We start from the raw sequence: 24,515 nt of genomic DNA, 5'->3' as shown, positions 1-24,515 counted from the left end.
AAGCCTCCCGGCCGCCTGGATCAGCGGGAGCCGAGGAGGCCCTCCCGCCCCGGGATCAGCGGAACCGAGAGGCCCTCCCGCCCCGGGATCTGCGGAGCCGAGAGCCTCCCGCCCCGGGATCAGCGGAGCCTGATGGAAGCCCTGTGTGTTTATGCACCCTGGGGTGCAGAGGTCCTGTCCTAGGCAGAGGCCTATGGCGAAAATTTCGACTCTGAGAAGCAGCCTACGGGCTGGAAGGCGGCTCCTCTGACCTCAGTGCTGGAGAAGAACATTAAGCAGAAAACTAAAGAAACCGATTTTACATCATTTCCCAGGTGGAGAACAGTTGGCATGTAAGCCCCTGACCAGTGCCCAGCCTCTCCTCTGTCAGTCTATCTCACTCTTAGGTACCATGTTCTTTGTTCTGTCTTAACTGCAACTCATTTTTAAACTAGATTGCTTTTAAAAGAAGACTAAATAAAGTTTCCCTTAAGTTATTTAGGTGGTGCTGGGGCTGCTGGGGCTGCTGGGGGCCTGATAGAAGACACAAACATGCAATGGGGGGCCTGTACCCAGCAGCCCCAAGGCCTGCCACCTTGGTGCTGGGTCTGCTGGGGGTATCAGAGACACAAACCCGCAGGCCCAGCACCCAGCAGACCCAAGGCCTTCGTGGCAGAACTAAGGAGCAGCAAGCCAAGCGGTAGGAAGCAGCAAGCAGGTGGGCAGTAACAAGGGAGGGGTCCCGGAATGCAAGAGGGCACATGCTGGGCTAAGGGACCCCCCACCCATCCCCAGTGCACGAATTTCGTGCACCGGGCCTCTAGTATATATATAAAAGACTAAGTGACTGTCCGACCGGTAGCTATGATGCACAATGACCACCAGGGGGCAGATGCTCAACACAGGAGCTGCCGAGCTGCAGTGACTTGGCAGCGGTGGTTCTCGAGTGACACACCCTGGAACCAGTGAGGAGGGAGCCCGATTCCGGGGTGCATCACCATAGAACCGCCCTCTCACAATCCAGGACCCCTCAGGGGATGTCAGAGAGCCAGTTTCGGCCCGATCCCCACAAGCCAGGCCAAGGGACCCCACCTCCCGGAGGGACCTCGAAGGGCATCACTCCACAGATGCCCTTCAAGCTACAGCACCACCCCAGGTGCGGCTGGCCGGCGGGGGGGAGGGGAGGTACGCTGGGAGGTTGACTCCAGGGCCCATCTTGCCCAGTCCCTCCCCGCCGGCCACTTTCTAATTAATTTTCTTTCAATGTGCACGAATCTGTGCACCGGGGCACTAGTAAAATATAAAGAAATAGAATGGACATTTTGATAATAATTGAACATTGCCAAATTAACAAAGCACAGAAATTCAACTTTAATTTCCATTTTAAAAATTTTATCATCATGTTATTTTATGTAGTACCTGGCACTTCCACATACCTCTTTTCTTCTAACTCACCTCTGACATAGGTTCAGCAGGTATTACTATCAAACATTTACCAATGAGAAGCTGAGAGGGTGACTTGCCCAAGTCACAGTCACACAACCATCAAGAGCCAGGTTATGTACCAGGTACATGCAGATATACCTTACCTTTCCGAATATTTACTAGTGGAGATCTTGCCTGGCAGCAATTAGTCACTTACCATCATATACCTAGTAACTTGGCACCTGAACCCCCAGCAAATCAAATAGGATACTGTTGCTTTCCTTGCCATCTTTAACTTTGGAAAGTCAATGGAGTTGTTTCAATGGCCATCACCATCTTAACTTTGAAAAGTCAGTGGAGTTGTTTCAACACAATTTGAGTACAGCCCATCAGATTAGGTTTGTAGCAGTAGTCTGTGCCTTTCCTCAGTATCTGCCTGACTTTAGAAAGGGAAAGTCCCTCAGACAGCCTTGGTTGGAGGCAAAGGCTCAGTTACGAGTTGCACAGATTTCACCTAACAGAAGCCTACAAATCCTTTTGTCAGTTTTGATGGATATGGATCAGATAAATGCCAAATATAAGAAATTATAAAGTCAGCTATCTTATGGTCTTTAAAAATAATAAACAGTATTGTCTCTAGAGTTAAACCTGAATTGAAATTCTGACTTTTTAGCTGTGTGAAATTAGGCAAGTTGCTTTTGTGAGGATTAAATAAAATAACATCTGAGATGTGCTTAGTGCTCTGTTTGGCACATAAGTGCTCAGTAAATGGGACATGAAAGTAATAGTGGTGGTGAGTGTTATTATTCCATTCTGAATCAATCACAGAAAGGTAGAAATATAGAGTTTGCCACTCATTGGACTGTATGAGCTAACTTAAGCATGATAGGGTGAATCAGCTATGGTTATAATATTTATTCTGCTTTCTAGGCATGTTTTTTTTTTAATTTTAGCTCTTTATGCAGATAGTAAAGGATAAAAGCTATTATAGCCCACGGAAATGCCATTGACAACGAGTAGAAATTGAGATATTAACTTAAACATTGACTTCTTTTTGAACTTCACTTAATTCCCCCACAAGTCATATGAGTTAATACAACTCAAGCCATATGACTTAATGAAAGTAGACCTGAAATTGGGTTACATATAGTCTAAGAAATCTCTTATATATCCATAAAAGAAAGACAACAAAGGTAAATAAAAATGAAGGATATCTAAGCTGCCCCAGGAAATGTCTTCTGTCAAAAGAATGAGGGACAATAATCTCATTTCTTCCTTCTCATCCCAACCAACTCACAGAAGCAACTCTCACATTGACCCAGAGCCGCAAGCAAGAGCATTGTTTTAATAAAGAAAATGATCTTTTATATAGTTATTTTACCTACCTGTAAAGTTTTTACCATCCATACCCATGTGGTTATTAATATAAGAGCAATAAAGATACCATTAATTAAATGGGGATCTGCATGGTAGGTAGAAGGAGCCATGGGCTTTGGAATCCAGCAGATCTGAGAGAAGAGCCAGTATAAGTTTTTTAGTTTCTTTAATCCTTAGGTACTTCATCTTTAAAGTAGGGATATGATAATCACACTTTTTAAAAAACAGCAATAGTTATAATTTATGAGTAATTATATGCTAAATACTATGTATGTTTAATTCCTTAACACAACTCTGTAAGGTAGTTACTATAATTATCACTTTAAGATGAGAAACAGAGTCCTGGACAGGTAGCTCAGTTGGTTAGAACATCATCCCCATATGCCAAGGTTGCATTCCCATATGCCATCAGGGCACATACAAGAATCAACCAATGAATGCATAAATAAGTGGAACAACGGGTCATTGGCTCTCTTCTCCCCCCCTTTTCTTTTCTGTCTAAAATCAATCAATAAATAAAATAAATAAAAATTTTAAGATGAAAAATGGAGACTTAGAGAGATTAGTAAACCTGCCCAAGATCACACATATAGTAAGTGATTTAAGAAGAGCCACAACTTCAACCCAGGCCATCAGATGCTATAATTGATGTTCTTAACCACTGTACTCTGATTGAATTACAAATGGATTAAGTGAAATAATATATGCAAGGCACCTGGCTCAGTGACGCACTATCAGAAAAATAGTTTTTCTAGCAGTGGTAATAATACAAAGTATGGTGATTTATGTACAATCTTTCAGTTCCCCTTTATAGGCAGTAATATGCATTAGTCAAGGTTAGGAGTGCAGTCTTTCACCTTTTTACAATAGATTCAAACTGACTTTTTATGGAAAATATTTAAAGAGCAGTTATGTTGAGCAGTCACAAACATAGCCACAATGGCTTTAGCAGTGATAAACCTAACAGTACATTTCAGAGCAGTTTAAAAATCTTGTTTCAATTTGTGTCGGTGTATGTATTGCATAAGTATTTTTTTTAAGGGGGATCACTGTGAAAAAATAAAATGGCTTATTTTTTATATTAGTGGAATTAAATAGTTGTATATATCACCTTATAAGCCAAAATTTGTCAAGCTTGTAAATAAGTTTTTATGCTCTTATTTGAATACTAGAGACCTGATGCACAAAATTCGTGCAAGGGGCTCAGCCCTCGCAGCCGTGTCGGCTTACTTCAGCCCTTGCAGCCCCAACTTCGTCCGGAAGGTCGTTCCGCTGTTCGGACTAATTAGCATATTACGCTTTTATTATTATAGATGATCTAAAAAGTCATCGTAGAGTTTCACCACCCCCCAAAATGATGTCATAGTCTGTAAGTAAATAGGCCCAGTGCTAGCCCACAAAGAGCATGGGCTTCAGAGCAGGCTGACTTGTGGATACCACTTATTAGTTATTCACCAATTTCTCCTAACCTCTCTGATTCTCTGCTTCCTTCTCTCCATCTCCTTCCTCCTGTTCAATACTGGGAAAAGACAGCAGCATCATAAAGTATGGTTTATCTCTGCTTAAAAACAATAGTTTCATACCTTCTCTAAGCATATTTTGGCTTGAAAGGCCTCTTCTCTGCCTTCTCATAGAAAACAAGACTAATTTGTGTCATTTAAGATGAGTAAGTAAGATGACTGACAATTCAGAATTTTCTTACTACTAACCAATAATGTTGATAATCAACCCACAGGTAATTGAATTTGCTTATAATGGAAAGCTCATCAGTTCTCCAAAAATTTTAAAGGATTCTCCAAAATTTTTATCCTATCAATTAATAAATTGTATGTTTTTTGGTTTGGGGGCTTTTTGTTTTTTTGAGCTAACATCAGCTATTGAATGAACTAACACAGCTAGTAAATGCCACTAGCAGCTGCTACTTTACTGAGTGCATGGACACTTGGTACTTGCCAGACCTGGCCAGATTTAATTAGTTAATTCTCCAAGAGCTCTGCGAGTTTGGTACTGTTGCTCTTGTTTTATAGTTGAGAAAAACAGAAAGGTTGAGTAACTTGATGTGTCTCATGAGTGGAAGAACTGTGACTTGGCCCAAGTATGTCCAAGCAAAGCCTGTGTTCTTTGTTACCCAAAATAGCTTTCTCAGGCCAGTCACCTATAGAAGCTGATGAGAGGGATGAGCATGGCTTCATACTCTAGAGCAGGGTAGAAACCCTTTTTCTGCCAAGGGCCATTTGGATATTTATAACATCATTTGCTTCATATAATCCACTTACCATAAATTTATGTTGCTATGAAAAAAGCTCCTAGATTTATTGAATTTTGAGTCCCGCCTGTGGTTGCCTTGGCAGGGCCAGACCAAATTATTTCTCGGGCCTTATACAGCCCGTGGGCCAGATGTTCCCCACCCCTGCTCTAGAGTATGCTGACATTATGATTTTAGAAAATTTTAGTCCCTGAAGAGATCTTAGAGACCTCCTGTTCAACTGACTTATTTTATAAAGAACAAACAGTAGAAGCTTTAATAACTTCAGTAATCAAAGTTAAAATGTTGAATATTTCTTTATTCCCAAATCCTTTAGTATGTTTCCCCAAATAATCTTTTATTGAACTTAAACAGTTTCTTTTTCAGAGACTGATAATCTTACTGATTCGTGCCTTTAACCAACGATTGTCACCATTTTTTTTTTTACTTAAAGTAATACCCCATTTCTAGTCTTTTCTCATCAGCTCTTATAATTAACTAGTGAAATGAAGGGTTTTGGTAAATAAAATAACCCAGTAAAAAGGAGGAAACATTCCTTTCCTGTTTCTTACAACAGTCTGTTCCAAGAGGAATCCAGTAACTGATGTTTAAATGAGTATGTTTGAATTTATAGAAATTTACCAAAGGCCATCTCCAAGTCTTCATATGAATGAACTCTGAGTGCTTAATGATGGTCTGAGTTCTGTTTCATTTGTCCTTGCTGTATTCCACTTGTTATACTTGACCACAATGGTAGATCTCCTTCTGACTGCCTTTTTAATATTTTAAACAGGTTATCAATGTTTAGTTAGACTATGTTTTCAAATGGAAATAATGTAAAGACCTTAATTGCTAAGGAAGACAAGAAGATGGTTACCAGTGTCATAGTTTAGCATCCAAAATGTTAGGTTATTAAATTTAGCTTTTATCACTACGATTTCTGGGTATTTTTCTGACATACTAGCATAGATGGGAATCTGAATTAGCATTGGCTGAACTTGTTGCCACCCTACCTAGCACTCATATATGGGTTTTTTTAAATGAAAGAAGTTTAACATTAAAAAAAGTAGAAAATAAAAACTTGGCCAGATTATATCGACAAAGCTGCCCATTACCTTTGCAGAAAGTCCCTGTCAGAAGATAAACTTTAAAGCTGGAATGCATGAAAGAGTTCCAAGATAGAATTTAAATTTAAACTGATTCTTTATAGATAAGCTTTTTAAAAATCCACCTCTTTGCTTCAAGTCAGGATTTTAAAAATAAATTTCCCCTTTAAATCTCTTGAGCGATTTTCATTTTTTGCAAGGCCGCACTGCTGGTGTCCTGGAAAAATGGAGAGTTAGAGCTTTATCAGTTGGTGCCCTGAGGTATGTGGCAAAGAAGCTAAATCCTTGAAGATTAGCAAAAAAAAATGCAGCACATGGCAATAAGGGGCTTATATGACTACTAGTATTAGTTCAGGTGAAAGAAGTATTGCTTATACATAAAACTGGACAAATCCACTGACAATGTATTTTTAGTTAGCTACAAAGAAGTCTTATATTACTGGACTTTGCCTCTTTGGTGAATTGGGGAGCTTAGTAATCCACTGTAAATGCTCTTCTGCGTGCCCCAATTCTCAGCTACACTCTAAAGGGCTGTTCTTTTATTTTAACCCTTAGATGCTCATGTCTTCTCACATTTTTGGCTTCCAGCCATTACAAGATGGCATTAGTCATATTGTTTAAGTAACTGAAGTAGTTACCATTTAGTTTGTTGATTCCTGAGAAAGACACATGAGAAATTATTTTACTACTGTAGGAAACATCTCTTATTTTGGTAGGCATTTGGGTAAAGTTATTGTAAATAAAAGTCTGGTAAGAAATTTTTATTTAGAAATTGTACTTTCTATATATTATTAGACTCCTTATTAATCTTTCTCAATACTTGCTTGAATTTTATATTTAGGTTAATCTGATTTAGCTTCTTTAAGAATGAAGTTTAGGTCTGTAAGTATTTTTAAGTAGGGTAACCAGATGTTCTGGTTTCCTGGGACAGCCCAGTTTACACATGTTATGTTATATAATGCCCACTTTCACCTCAAAGGGGTCTCTGTTTGGATGATGTCTTCATCCTCATTATAGCTAAAACTGAGCTAAGGTAGTAGGTTCTAAGTCATTCATCAACTCAACAGTTTTACTAAATATCTGTCGTCTTCAGAGCACATTTTTACCATTTTTAATTTTACTTACAAAATTTATCTCCATTTTTGTTTGCTAATTTTTTTACACACAGTATCATTTTACTTTTTTTTTTATAGTAGATCATAAATAAACCATGTCTGGATTCTTTTGCCCTGTCACACCATTTAAGACAGCATCAAAAATCCATCCACTTTAGTTGAATGGAAGTAAAGCCAAAGTTAATCTCAATTTCATATAAACTAGTTAGCCTTCCATAGAGAAAAGAAGTATTTTACAGCCAACCCTTGCCATCTCACAAGTACATTCATCAAAAAAGACATTGGCAGAGAACGTGAACAGCTCTGTGCAAGACATCAGCATTACCAGAAAAAAAGGACTCAAAGTGTATGGCAAAGAGTCAAAGAGCTGTATGGTAGAGCAGGGGATGAATGTGGTGTCAGGAAACCTAGATTTAACTAGCTTTTTTAAAAATTAAAGCTTAAGAAAGTGTTATGTAATAATTGTATTGTGGGTTGAAGAAGTAAGGAATATTACTCCCAATACCTCATCACTTATGAGTTTGTGACCCTAAATTTTTTTAGAATTGAAGAAATCTACGAATTTTATGTAACTTTTTATTTTTTGAATCAAAATAACTATTCAGTCCTACTTTTGCTATTTGTGTGACTTAAAAATGGAAAAGGGAAAGGAAATGGAAAAGAAAGGAAAAAATGGTGACTTCATATATGATCCCTGTAAAATGAAAACCATAATATGTATCCCACTTGTTCATTTAAAAACCTAAAGGAGAACATCTGAAAAGTAACCAAGCGCAATGGCTGGCAAATAGTATGTGGTTTATAAATGTTTGGTTTTAATATATTTGCTTATTCTCCCACAGATCACACAGGAAGGTGAGGAAAATACAGAAGCCTTAATAGTTTACAGAGTATACTGGACCATTGGTGTTCTGATTGGTTAGATATGGAACATTTTTGCAGCGACGGGGAGGAAGAAAGTGAATGCCACCCTAGTTACTTGTACATGGATATTGCCCTGCCCTGCCCTGCCCCAGGGACCTTGATTCCTGAGGGCTTTTAGGAAAACCACTGGACTGGACTGTCCAAGAAACTGGGCAAATGAAGGAGCCATCTGTCCAAAATGGGACCATTAAGAGGAGCAGGGTTTTATGGGGACGTTGATAAGTTAAAGTTTAGATGTGATGAGATGAAATATTCATAGGTTATTTAGTTGAAAATGTTCAGTAGACAACATTATATTTTGGTCTTAGGTTCATCATTGCTAATCTAGAGGGGAAGAGTTTAAAAACATGGCATATTTAAAACTTAAGATTAAAACCATGGACATGGATGAGATCACTGAACAAACTGTAGAATGACAAGAGGAAAGGACCAAGTAAAGTCAGGCACAAGTAGAGGGCTTTGTAAAGGAGAAGGGAGGAGATTGATAATATCTATAATAGAAAAACATAGTAGGACATTAGGAAATAATTCATGTCTAGAAATAGTGGTTTCAGTAGTATTATTTCAGGGGCTGAAAGTAGATTGAAATGGCTGAGAAACCAATGAATTGGAAACTGAGAGATATGAGAGGTTGTTAGCCAGTGATTGAAGAGAAGGTAATAAAAAAAAAGGCAAGCACATTTAAAAGCTAGATGAAAATAATGAATAGAACTGAGAAGTTGAAAATGCTATAAATAAGCTAATTGATGGAGGAGGTTTCTTTAGAAGACAAAAGGAGATGGGCTCTAGTGTATTTGTGGATATAGAGAAGTTTGTAGGGAGTTGAAGAAGTTCCCTAGCGGCCAAAGTCATAGATCTTGATGTAACAATGGATTAAAAATAAATTTTAGTAGATTTGGCCAATGTGCTATATATATATATATATATATATATATATATATATATATATATATATATAAAATCAGTTATAGGATGATAGTATATTGATTATTGTGTTATACTAGAGGCCCGATGCATGAAATTTGTGCAAGAGTAGGCCTTCCTTCCCCTGGCTGCCAGCACCAGCTTCCCTCAGGCACCCAGGACCCAGGCTTCTCTCGCAGTCCCAGCTTCATCCAGAAGATCGTCCGGAAGGACATCTGTACTGCTAGCATATTATGCTTTTTTATTATGGTCATTCTTCTTTAGAACCACCAGACTGTTTCATCATTATTTAATTCTTGTGCTTAAAATATATAATCAGTGATTTGCAATTAGTTGTCACAGTGACTGGCAGTGTGTATAGTAGTACCCAAGATCAGGGGTATTAAACACCTGGCAGTGCCTAGGACAATTTTAGTCAAAGAACTATCCAACCAAAAATGGCAATAAAGCCCTATTGAAAGATTTTGATACAGATAATAATTTGGAACTGGCAGAGCTTTTGTTCAGTTTGTTCATTCAGAATATTTATTACATCATAGGACCTTCAAACCAAAAATTGTGAAGAACCCTTTTAACATATTTAATTTGTATACATATTATCTTTCTATTAGTGAGAAAGAATAGTTTCAAAATTTGTGAGATCTTTCAACTTCTTCAGCAGTTGCCTTCACCAAAAATCTTTTGCAAAAATACATTTTTTTAATATTACAGTATTTCAGGTCTTTGTACTGCTAGCCAAAAAATTGAATGGTTTAATGCTATAAATTACACTTGGTGTTTCAGATTTCCTATATGATAATGCAAACGTAAGATGAGTTTAATGTTTTTGAAGTCCCATAGACAAATGCCTTTTATAATGGCGAAATCATTGTTTGCTTTTTCTATTCTTGGTAGGTCTGGCGACTACTTAAATGCTCTACCAAATGGTTTGGATAACAAGTTTTGTTTAAATAATTCCAATAGTATAATCCAAGAAATGAACTATCACTAAGAAAATACAGAGTTAACTGCCACATTTACCTAAAGCAATTAAAGTTTGTAGAATTTCTCATGATACCAGGTAGCCTTTAGTTGTTGAGAAACTAAAACATTGAATAGCCCAGATTATCTCTATATCTGGTATGTTAGCCACATTTAAGGCTTACACCTGCTTGTCAAGTTTGTGGAGATGGGGAAGTAGGAGAAGAGGTAGGAGGTACTTTTGTGGGGGGGGTGGTGAAATATATACATATATATATGTATACACACACACACACCACACATACACATACATACACATTAGAGGCCCGGTGCACGAAATTCGTGCACTCGGGATGGGGGGTCCCTCAGCCTGGCCTGCACCCTCTTGCAGTCCGGGAGCCTTCAGACATCCTTAGCACTGCCGCGGAGGCGGGAGAGGGTCCCAACATTGCCACTGTGCTTGCCAGCCTAAGCTCGCCAGCCGTGAACCAGGCTCAGGGCTTCTGGCTGAGCAGCACTCCCCCTGTGGAAGCGCACTGACCACCAGGGGGAAGCTCCTGCATTGAGTGTCTTCCCCCTGGTGGTCAGTGCGCATCATAGTGACTGGTCATTCAGTTGATTTGCATATTAGCCTTTTCTTATATAGGATATATATATTAACACTTAATGTCCTAACTTCAACAGATAAAAGTGGAGCCAATTGTCCCAGCCCCAAGTCCAGTCATCCCCAGATTGACTCTCCGAGTTGGTGCAGGCCAAGACAAGATGTAAGTAAAAATGTTTTGAATTAGAGCGAAATAATTTCAATTGAATCTTCTCTACTCTTTCCTAGTGGATTTAGAACTCTGCAAACCTTTTCCAAGTATGAACATGTGGGGTCAAGCTTTATTTTGAGATTCTTCATTTTCAAATTTTTATTGCTTTCTTCCTCAGAGTAAATGCATATTGTTTTATTTAACATATAGGATTCTTTTGTTTTTCTTGTTCTTTTTTTCTTTTTTAAAGACTAGCACATGACATTCATTCTACCTAGTTTTAAAGGTTCTGGTTATCTGAAAAGTAAGTAACTGTTAATTGAATAGACTAACCACTATGTTACACTAAGGAGGATGTAATGTTATACCTTCTCAGGTATATATTCTCTATCACTATAACAAAGAACGAGATTCCCTGCTTGCTCAGATGGCACATGGCTTTATTCTGTGCCTATAAAACAAAGATACTGCCAAAAGCCTGGTGAAACAGTATATAGTAGTAACAACTGTTGTTTTTTTTAAAAGAACTGGAAATGTAAACCCATGTGTGCTGTTTATTTGTCTTAATTTTCACAGAATCATCATATCAGCCCACCCTTTTTAAAAGTAAATTAGCTGTCTATGTTTCTTTCATTCACTTTTGGTGTATGAATTAAGGCCTATATGATAATAAGGTAATAAAACATTGATTTTTATTTTTTGTAAATCATGTTGAAATCATTCGCTTTATTCTAAAATCATATTATATATCATTTAAATGAATTTCACAAGCTAAATGTACAAGTTTACAACCTTACTTTAAACCATTAAGCCTGAAAATGGATTCGTTTACATTGCAAACAATCAAATACTGTGTAGAAAATAGGCTTACAAGGCATTTCATTTTTACTCAGTATTAGCATAAAAATGAAAGTAGAACTTATGAGTTTATTAAGTGGGTAGAATAGACAACAGAAAATATGTTTTGTGCTCTCAGTGGTTCATTCCATCTTAAAGTTTGTGTTTAGTTTATGCTGTTGCTTTTGTTAATTCCATATGTAATGTATTTAAAAAAGTTCAATATCATGATGATGAATGGTAACATGGACTTCTAGGACCATGGTCTTCTTCTGAAGATTCAAGGAAGAAAATCCAGATAATTCGTTCTTTTCTTTCCTAAATTATCTGCGTAATTTCTACGTTCCTTTTTATGGTTGTATCAGTAGAAATCTAGACAGTGGATGGTACTATTGCTGATAAGCTTATAGACAATGTAAGAAAAATACTATAGATTCAGTTCTTTTTAACCAGCCACTGGTATACCTGGTGCCCTCAATCTTACCTACAAAAATTTAAATAAACTTATTCCTATCCCTCAACCAGTAGAGGACAGAAGGCTGATTAGCAAGGAGACCCAATCAAAGTAACTTACTCATACTGTCTTCTTGAAATTCTGTATTTGGGCTCATTTCTTTTGGGAAAAGATCTTATTATTATTTCTCTCCTACCAGTTCATATTTATGCCTATTTTCTCAGTAACTCACCATTACTTAATCTTTACTTCCACACGAAAGTTTGGCTTGTGCATTCCCTTTAGAGAAAGAAGGTTTGTAAAAAAGCATTGATAATAATAATTGTCTCATCCATCCTTATTGACTACTTTTCTCTTCTCAGTAAATCACTCATAATGCCTAAGATATTGGAAAACATGAGAAATAAGATCCTGTTTCCAATGTTAGGGAAATTATAATTTCGCTAACATTCTAGACAAATGTCCATGAAAGTATAACATTATCTAACATGAACTTTCAGACATTTAGGTAAATAAAACCCCTATGTTACATGAATATAATCATTTAACCAAAGTCTGACTCAAGTACTTATAATGAATAAAAGAATATATTAAGTGAAATATATTATATTTTAAATTAAAATAAGACAGAGGAAAAAGAGGCACAAGTCACATAGTAATAGGATGTTATTACTTAATCAGCAGAGTTTTTTGTTTTTGTTTTTTTAATGTAAAGTATGGGTCAGCAAACTATGGCTCATGGGCCAAATTCATTTCACCGCCTGTTTTTGTATGGCTAACAAGCTAAGAATAGTTGAAAAAATTAAAAGAATAATATTTTATGACACATGAAAATTATATGAAGTTAAAAGTAATTTCTTATTGTAGCATAAGGATACATGGGTTATTCCATGGCAGTAATAATGGAAAATAGGCAGTAGATTCATATAAATGTGCCTTTACTTACTCAGTTTGTATGCACTTGATAGACACTCTTTTGAAGTGAAATTAATGAGCAGACGGGGGTTCAAAAAGGGGATTTGAATAGCCAGGGGGGAGTTGTTTATTGCTGAAAAACAGGCAGGGATTTGAAATTATAGGAAAAAGAAAAAGCTTTACAGGGTTCAAATTATACCCTCTCATTGAAAGATCTTTAAGACAATATTTAGTTTCTAAATCTTCTTAAATAAAGAAGTTACATCTTCTGCCCTTGATCCAGGAAAGTACTTTGAGGTTAGATTATTTCCTGTATTCTCCATTATTATTCCTTGAAGCAAGATGGGTCCCTTATTTTTACCTTGAGCTAACGTGCGTGGAAACTATATTCTAAAGGGTCTATGATGAGTCCAGTACCTCCTCCTGGTGGTGTTAAAATTCAAGATGACTTTCTAAGGACCTCAAATTCCTTTAACATGTCCCCCAGTAATGGGTATCCAGAGTTCCCCTTAATCTGGATTGAAGATGAAACTAAAATACTAATCCTGAAATCACAATCTCAACACCTATAAAGTTTGTTAGAGTAGTATGAATGGGAAGGAACAACACATTCAAATTGCTAAAATATCTGAGTCTGGTCTCCAATCAAATAGATTTCAGTTTGCTAAGGAAGCACTGCCTGGGATTATATTGGCCAGAATTCTAAAGTCCCAGTTGGACTCGGTGACAGAGTACAGTGAGTCTCCTGTCCACTGTTATGGTGGGGGAGAGTGGCAACACAGTTACCATGTTATTTGTTATCCCAATCTTCTCATTTTATTGATTTAGTAATTTTGAGCGAGTGTAGAAAAAGTGGGCTAGCTTACAGCATTCATTTATTCATTTCTGTGAAGAAAATAGAGCAAAGTAAGGTGATGGAGTATCTTAGGGGCAGGATCTATTTAGATAGGATTGTCAACACATGGCAGAACAGAACTCTTCTAAGTTGAATGTAGGGCTATATTATAAAAAATCAAAATTCTGTTAAAGGAGCTTTTCATTTTAAAAACATAAATGTAAATATTGGTAAAGTATAAACATTTTGGGGTGAATAGTAGCAATTAGGGCATTAAGCATTCTTCCCCCCTCACGTTTCTCAAATGTCTCTTTAATCTGTCCTCTTGCTGGTGCTGGAGGAAGCATTTTTTGTCCATGTACTCCTTCCCTTTTATCCTTGGGCAGAGTGGCTTTTGCCAGGGGTGTTAGACTGATGAGCTGGTCCTTCTGCTCTCAGGACATCGCTGCTCTTGTTCCATGACCTCACCAGAGAAAGGGTGTTAACTGGGACCCTCCAAACATGCAATAATGCTCAGTCATTTTTCCAATCTCTATATATAAAAGCCCAGTGACCAGAATGGCAGAATGACGGGTGTCTATGATGTGCACTGCGGCAGCCAACCAGCCTGATACGGGCCCTGATCACCCCGCGCCCCCCCACCCCCTGCCCTCCTGCCGGCCCAGCCCCCAATCGGCCTCCAACACCCTGATCGGGCGGGGCCAGCTGGCCAACTGCCCGCAGCCCCTCCCCTCCACCGGCCTAGCCTGATGGTCCCTCATCGGGGCAGGCTGGCTGGACCCCAACCGTGCATGAATTCATGCATCAGGCCTCTAGTTAATATATAATAGTGCACTTGATCAAGTGACATGGAATAATTAATGATGCCTTTTTGAGAATATTATTAACTAGAGGCCCGGTGCACAAAAATTTGTGCACTGGGTGGGGGGGGGGGGGTTCCCTCAGCCCGGCCTGTGCCCTCTCGCAGTCTGGGACCCCTCGGGGGATGACCACCTGCAGGCTTAGGCCTGCTCCCCGGGGGATTGGGCCTAAGCTGGCAATCAGACATCCCTCTGGCAGCCCGGCAGCTCTTGGGGGATGTCCACTTGCCAGCGGGGAGCAGGCCTAAGCTGCAGTCGGACATCCTTAGCGCTGCTGAGGAGGCAGGAGAGGCTCCCACCACCACCACTGTACTGGCAGCCATCAGCCTGGCTTGTGGCTGAGCAGAGCTCCCCCATGTGGGAGCGCACTGACCACCAGAGGGCAGCTCCTGCATTGAGCGTCTGCCCCCTGGTGGTCAGTGTGTGTCATAGTGACCAGTCATTCCCAGTCTTTCTGCTGTTAGGGTCAGTTTGCATATTACCCTTTTACTATATAGGATAGAGGCCTGGTGGGGGCCGGCTGGTTTGCCCTGAAGGGTGTCCCGGATCAGGGTCGGGGTCCCGCTTGGGTGCCTGGCCAGCCTGGGTGAGGGGCTGATGGCTGTTTGCAGCTGGTCACACCCCCTTCAAGGTGGGGGTCCCCACTGGGGTGCCTGGCCAGTCTGGGTGAGGGGCTGAGGGCTGTTTTCAGGCTGGCCGGCGACTGAAGCTCCCAGCCTCTCCTTTTTTTCTTTTCTTTTTTTTATTCTGGGATTTATTTACCTTCTATAATTGAAACTTTATTGCCGTAAATGGAGCTGAGAGCCGGCTCCTACTCGCTCCAGCTCTGAGGCCATGGCCTGCTGAAAGCAGGTATCTGGGGTTTGTTTAGTTTCTATAATTGAAACTTTGTTGCTTTCGGAGCTCAGAGCCGGGCCACGGCAGGTGGGGAACCTTGGCTTCCTCCATCACTGGAGCAAGCAAGCCTCCTGCTCGCTTCAGCTGCGTGGCTGCCAGCTGCCATCTTGGTTGGGTTAATTTGCATATCACTCTGATTAGCCAATGGGAGGTGTAGCGAAGGTACGGTCAATTACCATGTTTGTCTATTATTAGATAGGATGTCGAAGGTTCAAAAAGTATCATTAGGACTATGCTCACTTTCTTTTTCTCAATCTTGCCTCTGTGTGGTGGCAAAGATGGTCCAAGTCGCTTGAAGCTGATATGGTTCTTAGTGCTCAAAATCCCCGGTGGCTCCCCTTCTTTCACAGAATCCATTCTCGGTCCCCATCAAAGACTCCAGCTGGCCAGCCTGGTTCATCAGCCCCTGTGATAGGGCAGACAGCCCGTCAAAAGAAGAGATGGTGGGTTCCAGAAGGAAAGGAGGACTCACACCACATTAAGGGATGAGAGGCAGGCAAAAACAACTGATCTTTTTAATTTGTACTTTATTTTATTTTGGGAAAATGCAGATTTCGTATTTTTGTAAGAGTGTGCTAGAGAAGCAGAGCAAAGAAACTAGTTGGTTTAAAAAGAATGATCCTTAGAAGTAAAGTTAAGGAACATTTCAGAGCATTATCCTGTCACAAAAGGAAGGCCCTTCGCTTTTCTATTTTTAATTTGTTTTCTTTCCAATAAAACTGCTTTTGATTCAAGGGGAAAAGAAAAGATTAAAAAGTGTTGCTACCTTTGTTTTGCCCTGGTTGACTTGCCACTGGTACTGAAACACATCATAGGTATTTTGTCTATGTTAGAAGCTAAATAACAAAAATATCACTAATAAGTCTTAAGAATGTATATTTAAAGTTTATCGCTATTTTTAATGTTAGTGAAAGATGGTAACATTACAAATGAAATTTCCTAGCAGCTAAACAACTAGAGTACAAGTTGTGGATTGTACCCACTATTCTTACAACTTTATTGCACTTATAAATTTAACAGATCCAAACCTATAATTCTGTTATAATTCCGAGAGGAAGCAGATATTAAAAATGTTCTTATTCAGTTCTTCAGCCCTTTTCTGATTATTATAGACAAGGAAGTGTTGACCTTCTTATCTTGCTCTCTCATTTTTACTGACCTAAAATTATGATGAAATCTCCAAGTATAATTTCTTCTGTTGGCACATTGTAGTTTGTTCATTAACAAAAAGATGCAGTGTGTTTAAGAGAAAAAAATAGTATACTATCAGAAAAACTGTCTTTAGGTTTTGGGAAATGCTTTTACTACACAGTAAAACAAGTGGGAAGATTATAATCAAAGCATTTCCATCTTACTTGTAAACAATTACTGCAGTTCTTACATGGATGCCACATTAGAAGACTTGGGAAAATTTACTGGATTCCATTCTAATGCAATTAGAGCTAATTTTGTTCTTTAAATGAATAAAAGGTCAGCTAGTAAATCTAGCTTATCTTGAGTCCAGACTTCAATAAATTGTTTTATTTAATTTGTTGTAAAAGATCTTATCCTTAATGGGTCTAGGTCTTATTAGTTCACTTAGGTTTTAAAATATTTATGACCACCTTTTTAGATATGATTTGAATGATAGTTGGAAAGTTTCTCTCTGCAGTGTTATCAAGGCCCAAGATCACTAATTGAGTGAATATAGGAAGGTACTTAAGATTTGTTATCTAGAAAAGCTGACCCTGAACTTCCAGAATTTAAATATTCTTTAACCTGTGATAGGCAGAGATAATTTAACTATATCATGGTAACCTTTTGGATATTTCCTGACTATAATTTTCCCTAAAGATCAAACTACTCACACTTCTAGTGTTTAAAAAGAATATGTACCTACTGAAAACACTTAGGCACTCTTATTATTACTGACAACCACATGGAAATTTTAAATTCTTTGCCTTTTATTATTTCCTGTCATTTTATGGGGCTATAGTAATATCAAAATACATAAACACTTTGGAGACCTAGTGTAATGTTTCTCTCTCTTCCCACTCTTGCCGTTGTAGCTTATAAAATGGATATTCGTATCACTGGTACCTCTGTGATTTAGAGTATTGCAGCTTTTAAAAATGTGGTTGCCAAAGGCTCAGCACATGGGTTGAAGCATATGTCACCATGAGCTACTAACTAGGTGTGTGACCCCTGTTTGTTTGGATTTACTCTTTGGAGTTCCAGAACTGAATCTGTCCTCATAGTTTGTCCTCCAGGCTCCAAGAAGAAGCACAGTGTCCCTCCTTATTTTCAGGATCAGCTCCCCCTCTTGTGCCTTCCTTCATCCTCACCTTTATCACATCTCCCTCCCCCTACCCTGCCCATGAAAGGAAGGTTATACAACTTCTCGTTCTGACTTCTCAAAACTTATTGTTCATATGTACTTCCAGTTGTTATTAAACTCACTGGCTATCATTCTGGCTTCTGTGCTGGAAACTTTTCTGAAGCTTCTCATTAAGATCCTGAAATGCACCAAGCGCCCATGCTGCAGCTCTAGTAATGGTCATCCTCTGCTGTACTGGACATGTTGTTTACCCCAGGCCCTTTTTGAAATTTTCTATTCCATTTTCCTTGATACTACACTCAAGGGATTCTCTCTTATTATTACTTTTGTTTTTCTTTTTTTTTGTGTGTGTGTTTTTTGTTTGTTTTTCTTTTAAGGATTTCTTTTACTTTCTCTTCTTACTGTCGGCCCACTACTCTGTTCTTTTTCTGTAAATATTCTCATTCACTCTTTCAATTTCAAAATTATGAATTGATAATTACCAGATCTTTATTTCCAGCTCATAGATCTCCCAGATGCAGAATAGTCTGCCCAGTTATCTGCTAGAAAGTTCTGACTGGATGGACCAGGGGTACCTCAAACATAGCATTTCCAAAACTGAATACACCATTATTTCTCCAACCTTATTCTACTTCTTGTGTTTATTGTCTTAATGATGAGACCAGAATCTCCATTTTCAATAAGTGTTAGTTATATGTTTTCTTCTTGTTAATGCTGACTGTGTTTTATCATCGTAAATCATTCTGGATAAGATGCATATTACAAACGTTTTTAAAAAGTACTTGATTATGGCCAACCGGCATAGCTCGTTGGTTGAGCGTCGACTTATGAACCAGGAGGTCACGGTTCTATTCCCTGTCAGGGCACATGCCTGGGTTGCAGGCTCGATACCAGTGTGGGGAGTGCAGGAGGCAGCCAATCAATGATTCTCTCTCGTCATTGATGTTTCCATCTCTCTCTGCCTCTCCCTTCTTCCCTGAAATAAAAAAATGTATTTTTAAAAAAGATATATTTGATTATGGTCAGTCCAGTGTGGCTCAGTGGTTGAGCATGGACTTATGAACCAGGATGTAACAGCCTCATTCCCAGTCAGGGCACATGTCCAGGTTGTGGGCTCAGTCCCCAGTAGGGGGAGTGCAGGAGGCAGCCTATTAATGATTCTCTCATCATTGATGTTTCTCTCTCTCTCTCTCTCTCTCTTCCTCTCTGAAATCAATAAAATATTTTTAAAATACTCGATTATGAAAATTCAAAACAGAAAATAATAAATTAATAAACTTTCACTACCTTACAGATTTAACACCAGAAGATTTAATTTTGCCATACTTGCTTGACCTAATCTTTTTTGTTCTATTTTTCTGAGTAGGGCATTTCCAAGCAAATTCAGCCTAATGTCATTTTACCTCTGTATACTTTTATATGCAGCTCTAAAAATATGGTAATTTTCTTGTATAATCACAGTGCTACTATCTACATTAAACATGTGAACATATTTTCTTTCTATTATCTCATACCCAGTCCATATTAAGATTTCTCCATTTGTCTCAGTAAGATCTTATGCCCACTGGTTTGTTTGAATCAGAGTCTAAATACTTATGTCTCTTGGTGCCTTTTTAAAAATATGTTTTTCAATTGATTTTAGAGAAAGAGGAAGGGAGAGGGAGAGAGAGAAACACTGATTGGTTGCCAAACTGCAGTATACAAAGTTGGTGGAGTTGATGCCATATTTACCTCCTGTGGTGATTGTTGAGTTTTGATTTTGGAAAGATCTCTCTCCCCCCTACCTCTTTTCCTTATTCTTTTTAATGTTCAATTTGTCCCATCTTGGTCAATGGGAACTCAAATCCAGTTGTCTTCTGGATTTTAACACATTCCCATTTATCTTTGATAGCTTTCTTACTTTCTGGTATAAATATTTCCAGTTTATCTTATTTATTCTCTGCATCTGACCTGCCTGGAATTAATCATTCCTTCAAGGAAACTTGGTTCCTTTTTGTAAAGAAGGGTTTTTAGGAATCACAGTCTGGTTCTAGAGGTGCCCATTGCTACTAGGAAGTCATTGCTAGGCCTTTACAATAGCCAGAACTAGAAAATAGTTATTTTTGTGAAGAAACAAATTATGAGTTTATACTCATATTTCCAGTTGATAAAACTATTGAATGAAGCTAAAGATTAGATTTTTCTCAGTCTGTTTATTCATAAAATAAACCCACTGTGCATGTCTGACTAAAATGCTGTCCTCCTAATGTCACCTGAAATAACATTTTTTCAGTGTAGCTGTGTCACTAGCATGATATACCTTGAGTTTCATTCATTACCATTTATTTTCAACTTGCAGTTAATTTTAGAAATTTAATTTTCTGAATATGTAAAACTTACTTGACTCCAAAGTTGAAAGAGTGTAAGTCTTGCTTCCATCCCTGTCCCTCTATCTTTACACTTCTTTCCCTGTAGGTTACTATTTTTGTTTATTTTTTTATTCTAGTATATCTTCTTGTAAATATAAGGAAATGTGCATTATTTATTTTTTAAAATACATTTTTATTGATTTCAGAGAGGAAGAGAGAGGGAGAGAGAGAGATAGAAACATCAATGATGAGAGAGAATCATTGACTGGCTGCCTCCTGCACGACCCCTACTGGGGATCAAGCCCACAATCCTGGGCATGTGCCCTTGACCAGAATAGAGCATGGGACCCTTTGGTCTGCTGGCCGATGCTCTATCCACTGAGCCAAACCAGCTAGGGCTGTGCATTATTTATTATTTACCTGAGTATTAATGCTCTTTTAGGATATTGTACAGATTTTGAACATTAGACAATAGGAGTATAGTCATTTGGGTTTTGAGTCCTTTGGAAATGAAGATTCTACAAAGGCTATATTTTCCTGCACTTCATACAATTTGTTCTATTTTTCAAATAGGTCCTCCTGAATTAAAAGATAAAATGTTTGTACTTGATATGTACTTGACTATGACAAGATAAAATATCCATTTTGTGAGATGATGTAAATATTCAAGAGGCAAGCTATGTGACCTTGAGTAATTAAATTCATTTACAGCTGTATTATAATGAATGCCAAAAGTTGAGCTATAAGGATCAAGAATGAGAAGTACTTATTGATTTGAAGAATCAACATACAACTGATTCTCATAATTGTCTTTGGGTATCTGTTCCTTTTAATCAAATGTGAAATATGGAAATGACTGTTACAATTTGCTATTTTAAGTACTGATAACTGTAAAATATGATTTCTCCTAAATTCTGAATATTTATTTTTATAACTGAGATAAATACTTGGTATATCTTCTGTTTCGACATAACAAATGACCCTAAAACTTAACTTCTTAAAGCAATAAACTTTTATTACTTCTTGCTTCCTGTGGTTTAGAAATTTGGTTGACTAGTCAAGCTGCTGCCCAGGGATAGTTTTTAAAAGTCCAGGTCTAGAGAATGTGCTGTGAGCTCACACACGTGGCTGTTGGCAGGAGGCCTCAGTTCCTCACTGGCTGTTGACAGGAGGCTCCAATTGGTGGTCATATGGGCCTCTTCCTAAGGCAGGTTTGATGTCCTCATGATATAGCAGCTGGCTTCCCCCAAAGCGAGTGACCTTAACGACAGCACTGTCTCTTATGACCTCACTTGGATGTCCAAACTCCTGTTTTCATGGTATCCTTTTAGTCATATGAGTCAGCCTACCCATTCTGTGAGAGGACTACACCAGTGTGGGAAGACTGGAAGGCAGGACCACCAGAAACTGACTACTTCATTTGGGCTTAGTATTTCTGAGACTTATAAAGTGAAAGTAAGAAAGCTGGCCCAACTATGCGATTTTAGGGTAATATTATATAGTGAAATTTTAGGATCTTGTTTTGTTTGTGGTAAGAAGGAGTTAGTTTAAAATACATCATGGGATTCTTATATGGTATTTCATTTTGTTTTGTTTTTGTTTTTTTGTTTTTAATCCTTTTCCGAGGATATTTTTCCATTGATTTTTAGGGAGAGTGGGAGAGACAGAGACAGAGAGAGAAACATTGATGCAAGAGAGACACATCAATTGGTTGCCTCCTGCACTCACCCTGACTTGGGCTGGGATCAAGCCTGCAACCGAGGTACATGCCCTTGACTGGAATCAAACTGGGACCTTTCAGTCCACAGGCCAATGCGCTATCCACTGAGCCAAACCTGCTAGGGCTATATGGTATTTCAAAGGTGCAACCTATTTCTGAAATTGATTAAAATTTTAAATCAGAAGAAGAAAAGTGAGTTGTGGATTAAGGTACTTATTTTTTTATCAGATTTTTTTTTCCTCCCAAACTCTGAAGAACTTCCCTCATCAGAAGTTTATTAAAATTCATGGAGGTAATTACAAGTTTTTAGTTATGGCATCATTTTGTTACCATTGAAAAATGGCTATTCACCTTTAAGGGTAAATAAGTAAGCCATTGTGAGGGAACTTTTGAACTTTGTGTGCAGTTTAGTAGCCAGTTATTAGACTCTGATGATTTAGATTACTGGCTTCATAGTGTTTGCACACAATAGCTGGATAATGAGGAGCATTAAACTCCCTGTGCAGACATATCCACATTGTGTTTGCCTCTAACCTCGGAGGCTCTGTGTGGCTGGAGAGGTGAAGATTGGCTCTTTATTGACTTGTCACTCTGTGAGTTTGCATTACAGGCCAAGCAACTCATGACCCATTCTGTTTATTTCACTGTTTTGTGGTGGGGAAACAGGTAAAGAAACCCTGCTGAAAATCCTTCCTTCTGCACGTTTTATGAATAACGCCAGTGTTTATAGCAGTTAGGGAGCTCTGATCAAATCCTCCAAAAGATGTAATGTTAGCAGCACGGAGCCATTGTGGAACACAGCTGTGGGCGGTGTTGGTTACTCTGTGAGACTTTCCTTCTTCAACAGAAAGCGCTGGAGGAGAACTTACTATGCAATTAAATAGGAGGGAAAAAGTGATACTTCAGGTGGGAAAATATGAACAAGCAAAACACTGTTTAGAAGAATGCAGCAGTAAAGCTTGGCAAGAAAGGCCAATAACGAATCCAAAATTACTTTTAGTTTATCTCATAAGTGATGAGGAATTATATCATCTTATACTGTTTATATATTTTTGTGTAATATTCAAAATTGAGGAGATAAAAGAATTATTAATAAAACCGTGCATCTACTTACTACAGAAGTAACTTAGCAGCTTAAATAAAAAACTTTAAAACTCTAGTAAATTTTCTCATGAAATTCAAGAGTTGGGTACTTTAGTGCCTACATGATACCAGTCTAATCTCTGGGAAACAGAAAATTAGGACATGTTTTGTCTCATCAACACTGAGTACCCACTTTAATGTTTGGCCTTTTGCTATTCAGAAAATTTGAATGATAAATATACACTTTTAAGGAGTAATTTGATGGAATTGGAGAATATTTGGCATTTTGGAAGAATTATTTTTATTATGTTATTTTCATCCAAATGTCATTTCTCTAAATTGAAAAATAAGATATATACAAGTAGATATTTCTGGGATTTCAGATTCTGCCCATAAAATGAGTCATCAGTCTGTTTATATCCATTGGCTATTGCTAATGCTAAGCCATTCTCAAAGGTACCATTCACAGGCTTTATAAATGAGGGAGAAATCCAAGAAAAATAGAAAGAAAATGAAAGGGGATTGGAAAAGAGTCAGGTAAGGCAAATAATATTCATTATGTGTCCAGTATAGCTTAAAACAATTTAAAAGCATTTCCAGACAGCAATTAGGATGAAATCTTCATGACGTGTTTATACCTTGCATTGGTGTGGTAATTATTCTTGCTCTGGGAATCAATAGATGGATGAGGAATTAGAATCCATGCCGGTAAACAGAAAGCTCAGTGGTCTTGGAACCCATTAAGTAAGTAGTATGGGAGGAAGGTAGGCAGGAAGGAAAGAATAGGGGAAATTAGCCCATTTTGAAACATTTTAAAATAGACAAAAATACTTAAAAGTCAAATATTTTTATATAAGCACTAGAGGCCTGGTGCACAAATTTGTGCACCAATGGGGTCCCTCGGCCTGACCTGTGCCCTCTCGCAATCCAGAACCCCTTTGTGGATGTCAGAGAGCTGGTTTCTGCCTGATCCCCACAGACTAGGCTGAGAGACCCCACCAGTGCAAGAATCTGTGCACTGAGCCTCTAGGATACATATAAGATCTTTGGTTAATCTCTTCCTGCCCTCACCCTCCCCCCTTCCCTGGAACAGATTCATCAGTCTGTTCCATGTTTCCATGCCTGTGCATTGAGCGTCTCCCCCTGGTGGTCATTGCATGTCATAGCTACAGATGGCTGGTTGGCCGGTCACTTGGGCTTTTATATATATGCTAGTGGCCCGGTGCACGAAATTCGTGCACGGGGGAGGGTATGTTCCTCAGCCTGGCCTGCACCCTTTCCAATTTGGGACCCCTCGAAGGATGTCCTACTGCCAGTTTACAGGGATTGGGCCTAAACCGGCAGTCGGACATCCCTCTTGTAATCCAGGACTGCTGGCTTCTAACCACTCACCTGCCTGCCTGCCTCCCTGATTGCCTCTAACCACTCTGCCTGCCAGT

At 38.6% G+C, this 24,515-nt stretch overlaps 1 protein-coding gene across 1 annotated transcript in view; it reads left to right on the top strand.

Moving 5' to 3' along the window:
* The window catches only part of TAF3 (TATA-box binding protein associated factor 3), a 186,706-nt gene that overhangs the window by 138,567 nt on the left and 23,624 nt on the right, over nt 1-24,515 (top strand). Inside the window, exon 4 of the mRNA XM_006088402.3 lies at nt 10,740-10,822. Within this exon, the coding sequence (XP_006088464.1) occupies nt 10,740-10,822 (83 nt within the window). The remainder of the gene's footprint in view (nt 1-10,739; nt 10,823-24,515) is intronic.

This window comes from Myotis lucifugus, unplaced genomic scaffold (assembly GCF_000147115.1).
Source record: "Myotis lucifugus unplaced genomic scaffold, Myoluc2.0 scaffold_47, whole genome shotgun sequence".
Classification (NCBI taxonomy): Eukaryota; Metazoa; Chordata; class Mammalia; order Chiroptera; family Vespertilionidae; genus Myotis; species Myotis lucifugus.
Note: the sequence above shows the minus strand (reverse complement) of the source record. Positions and strands in the feature narration are given on the sequence as shown.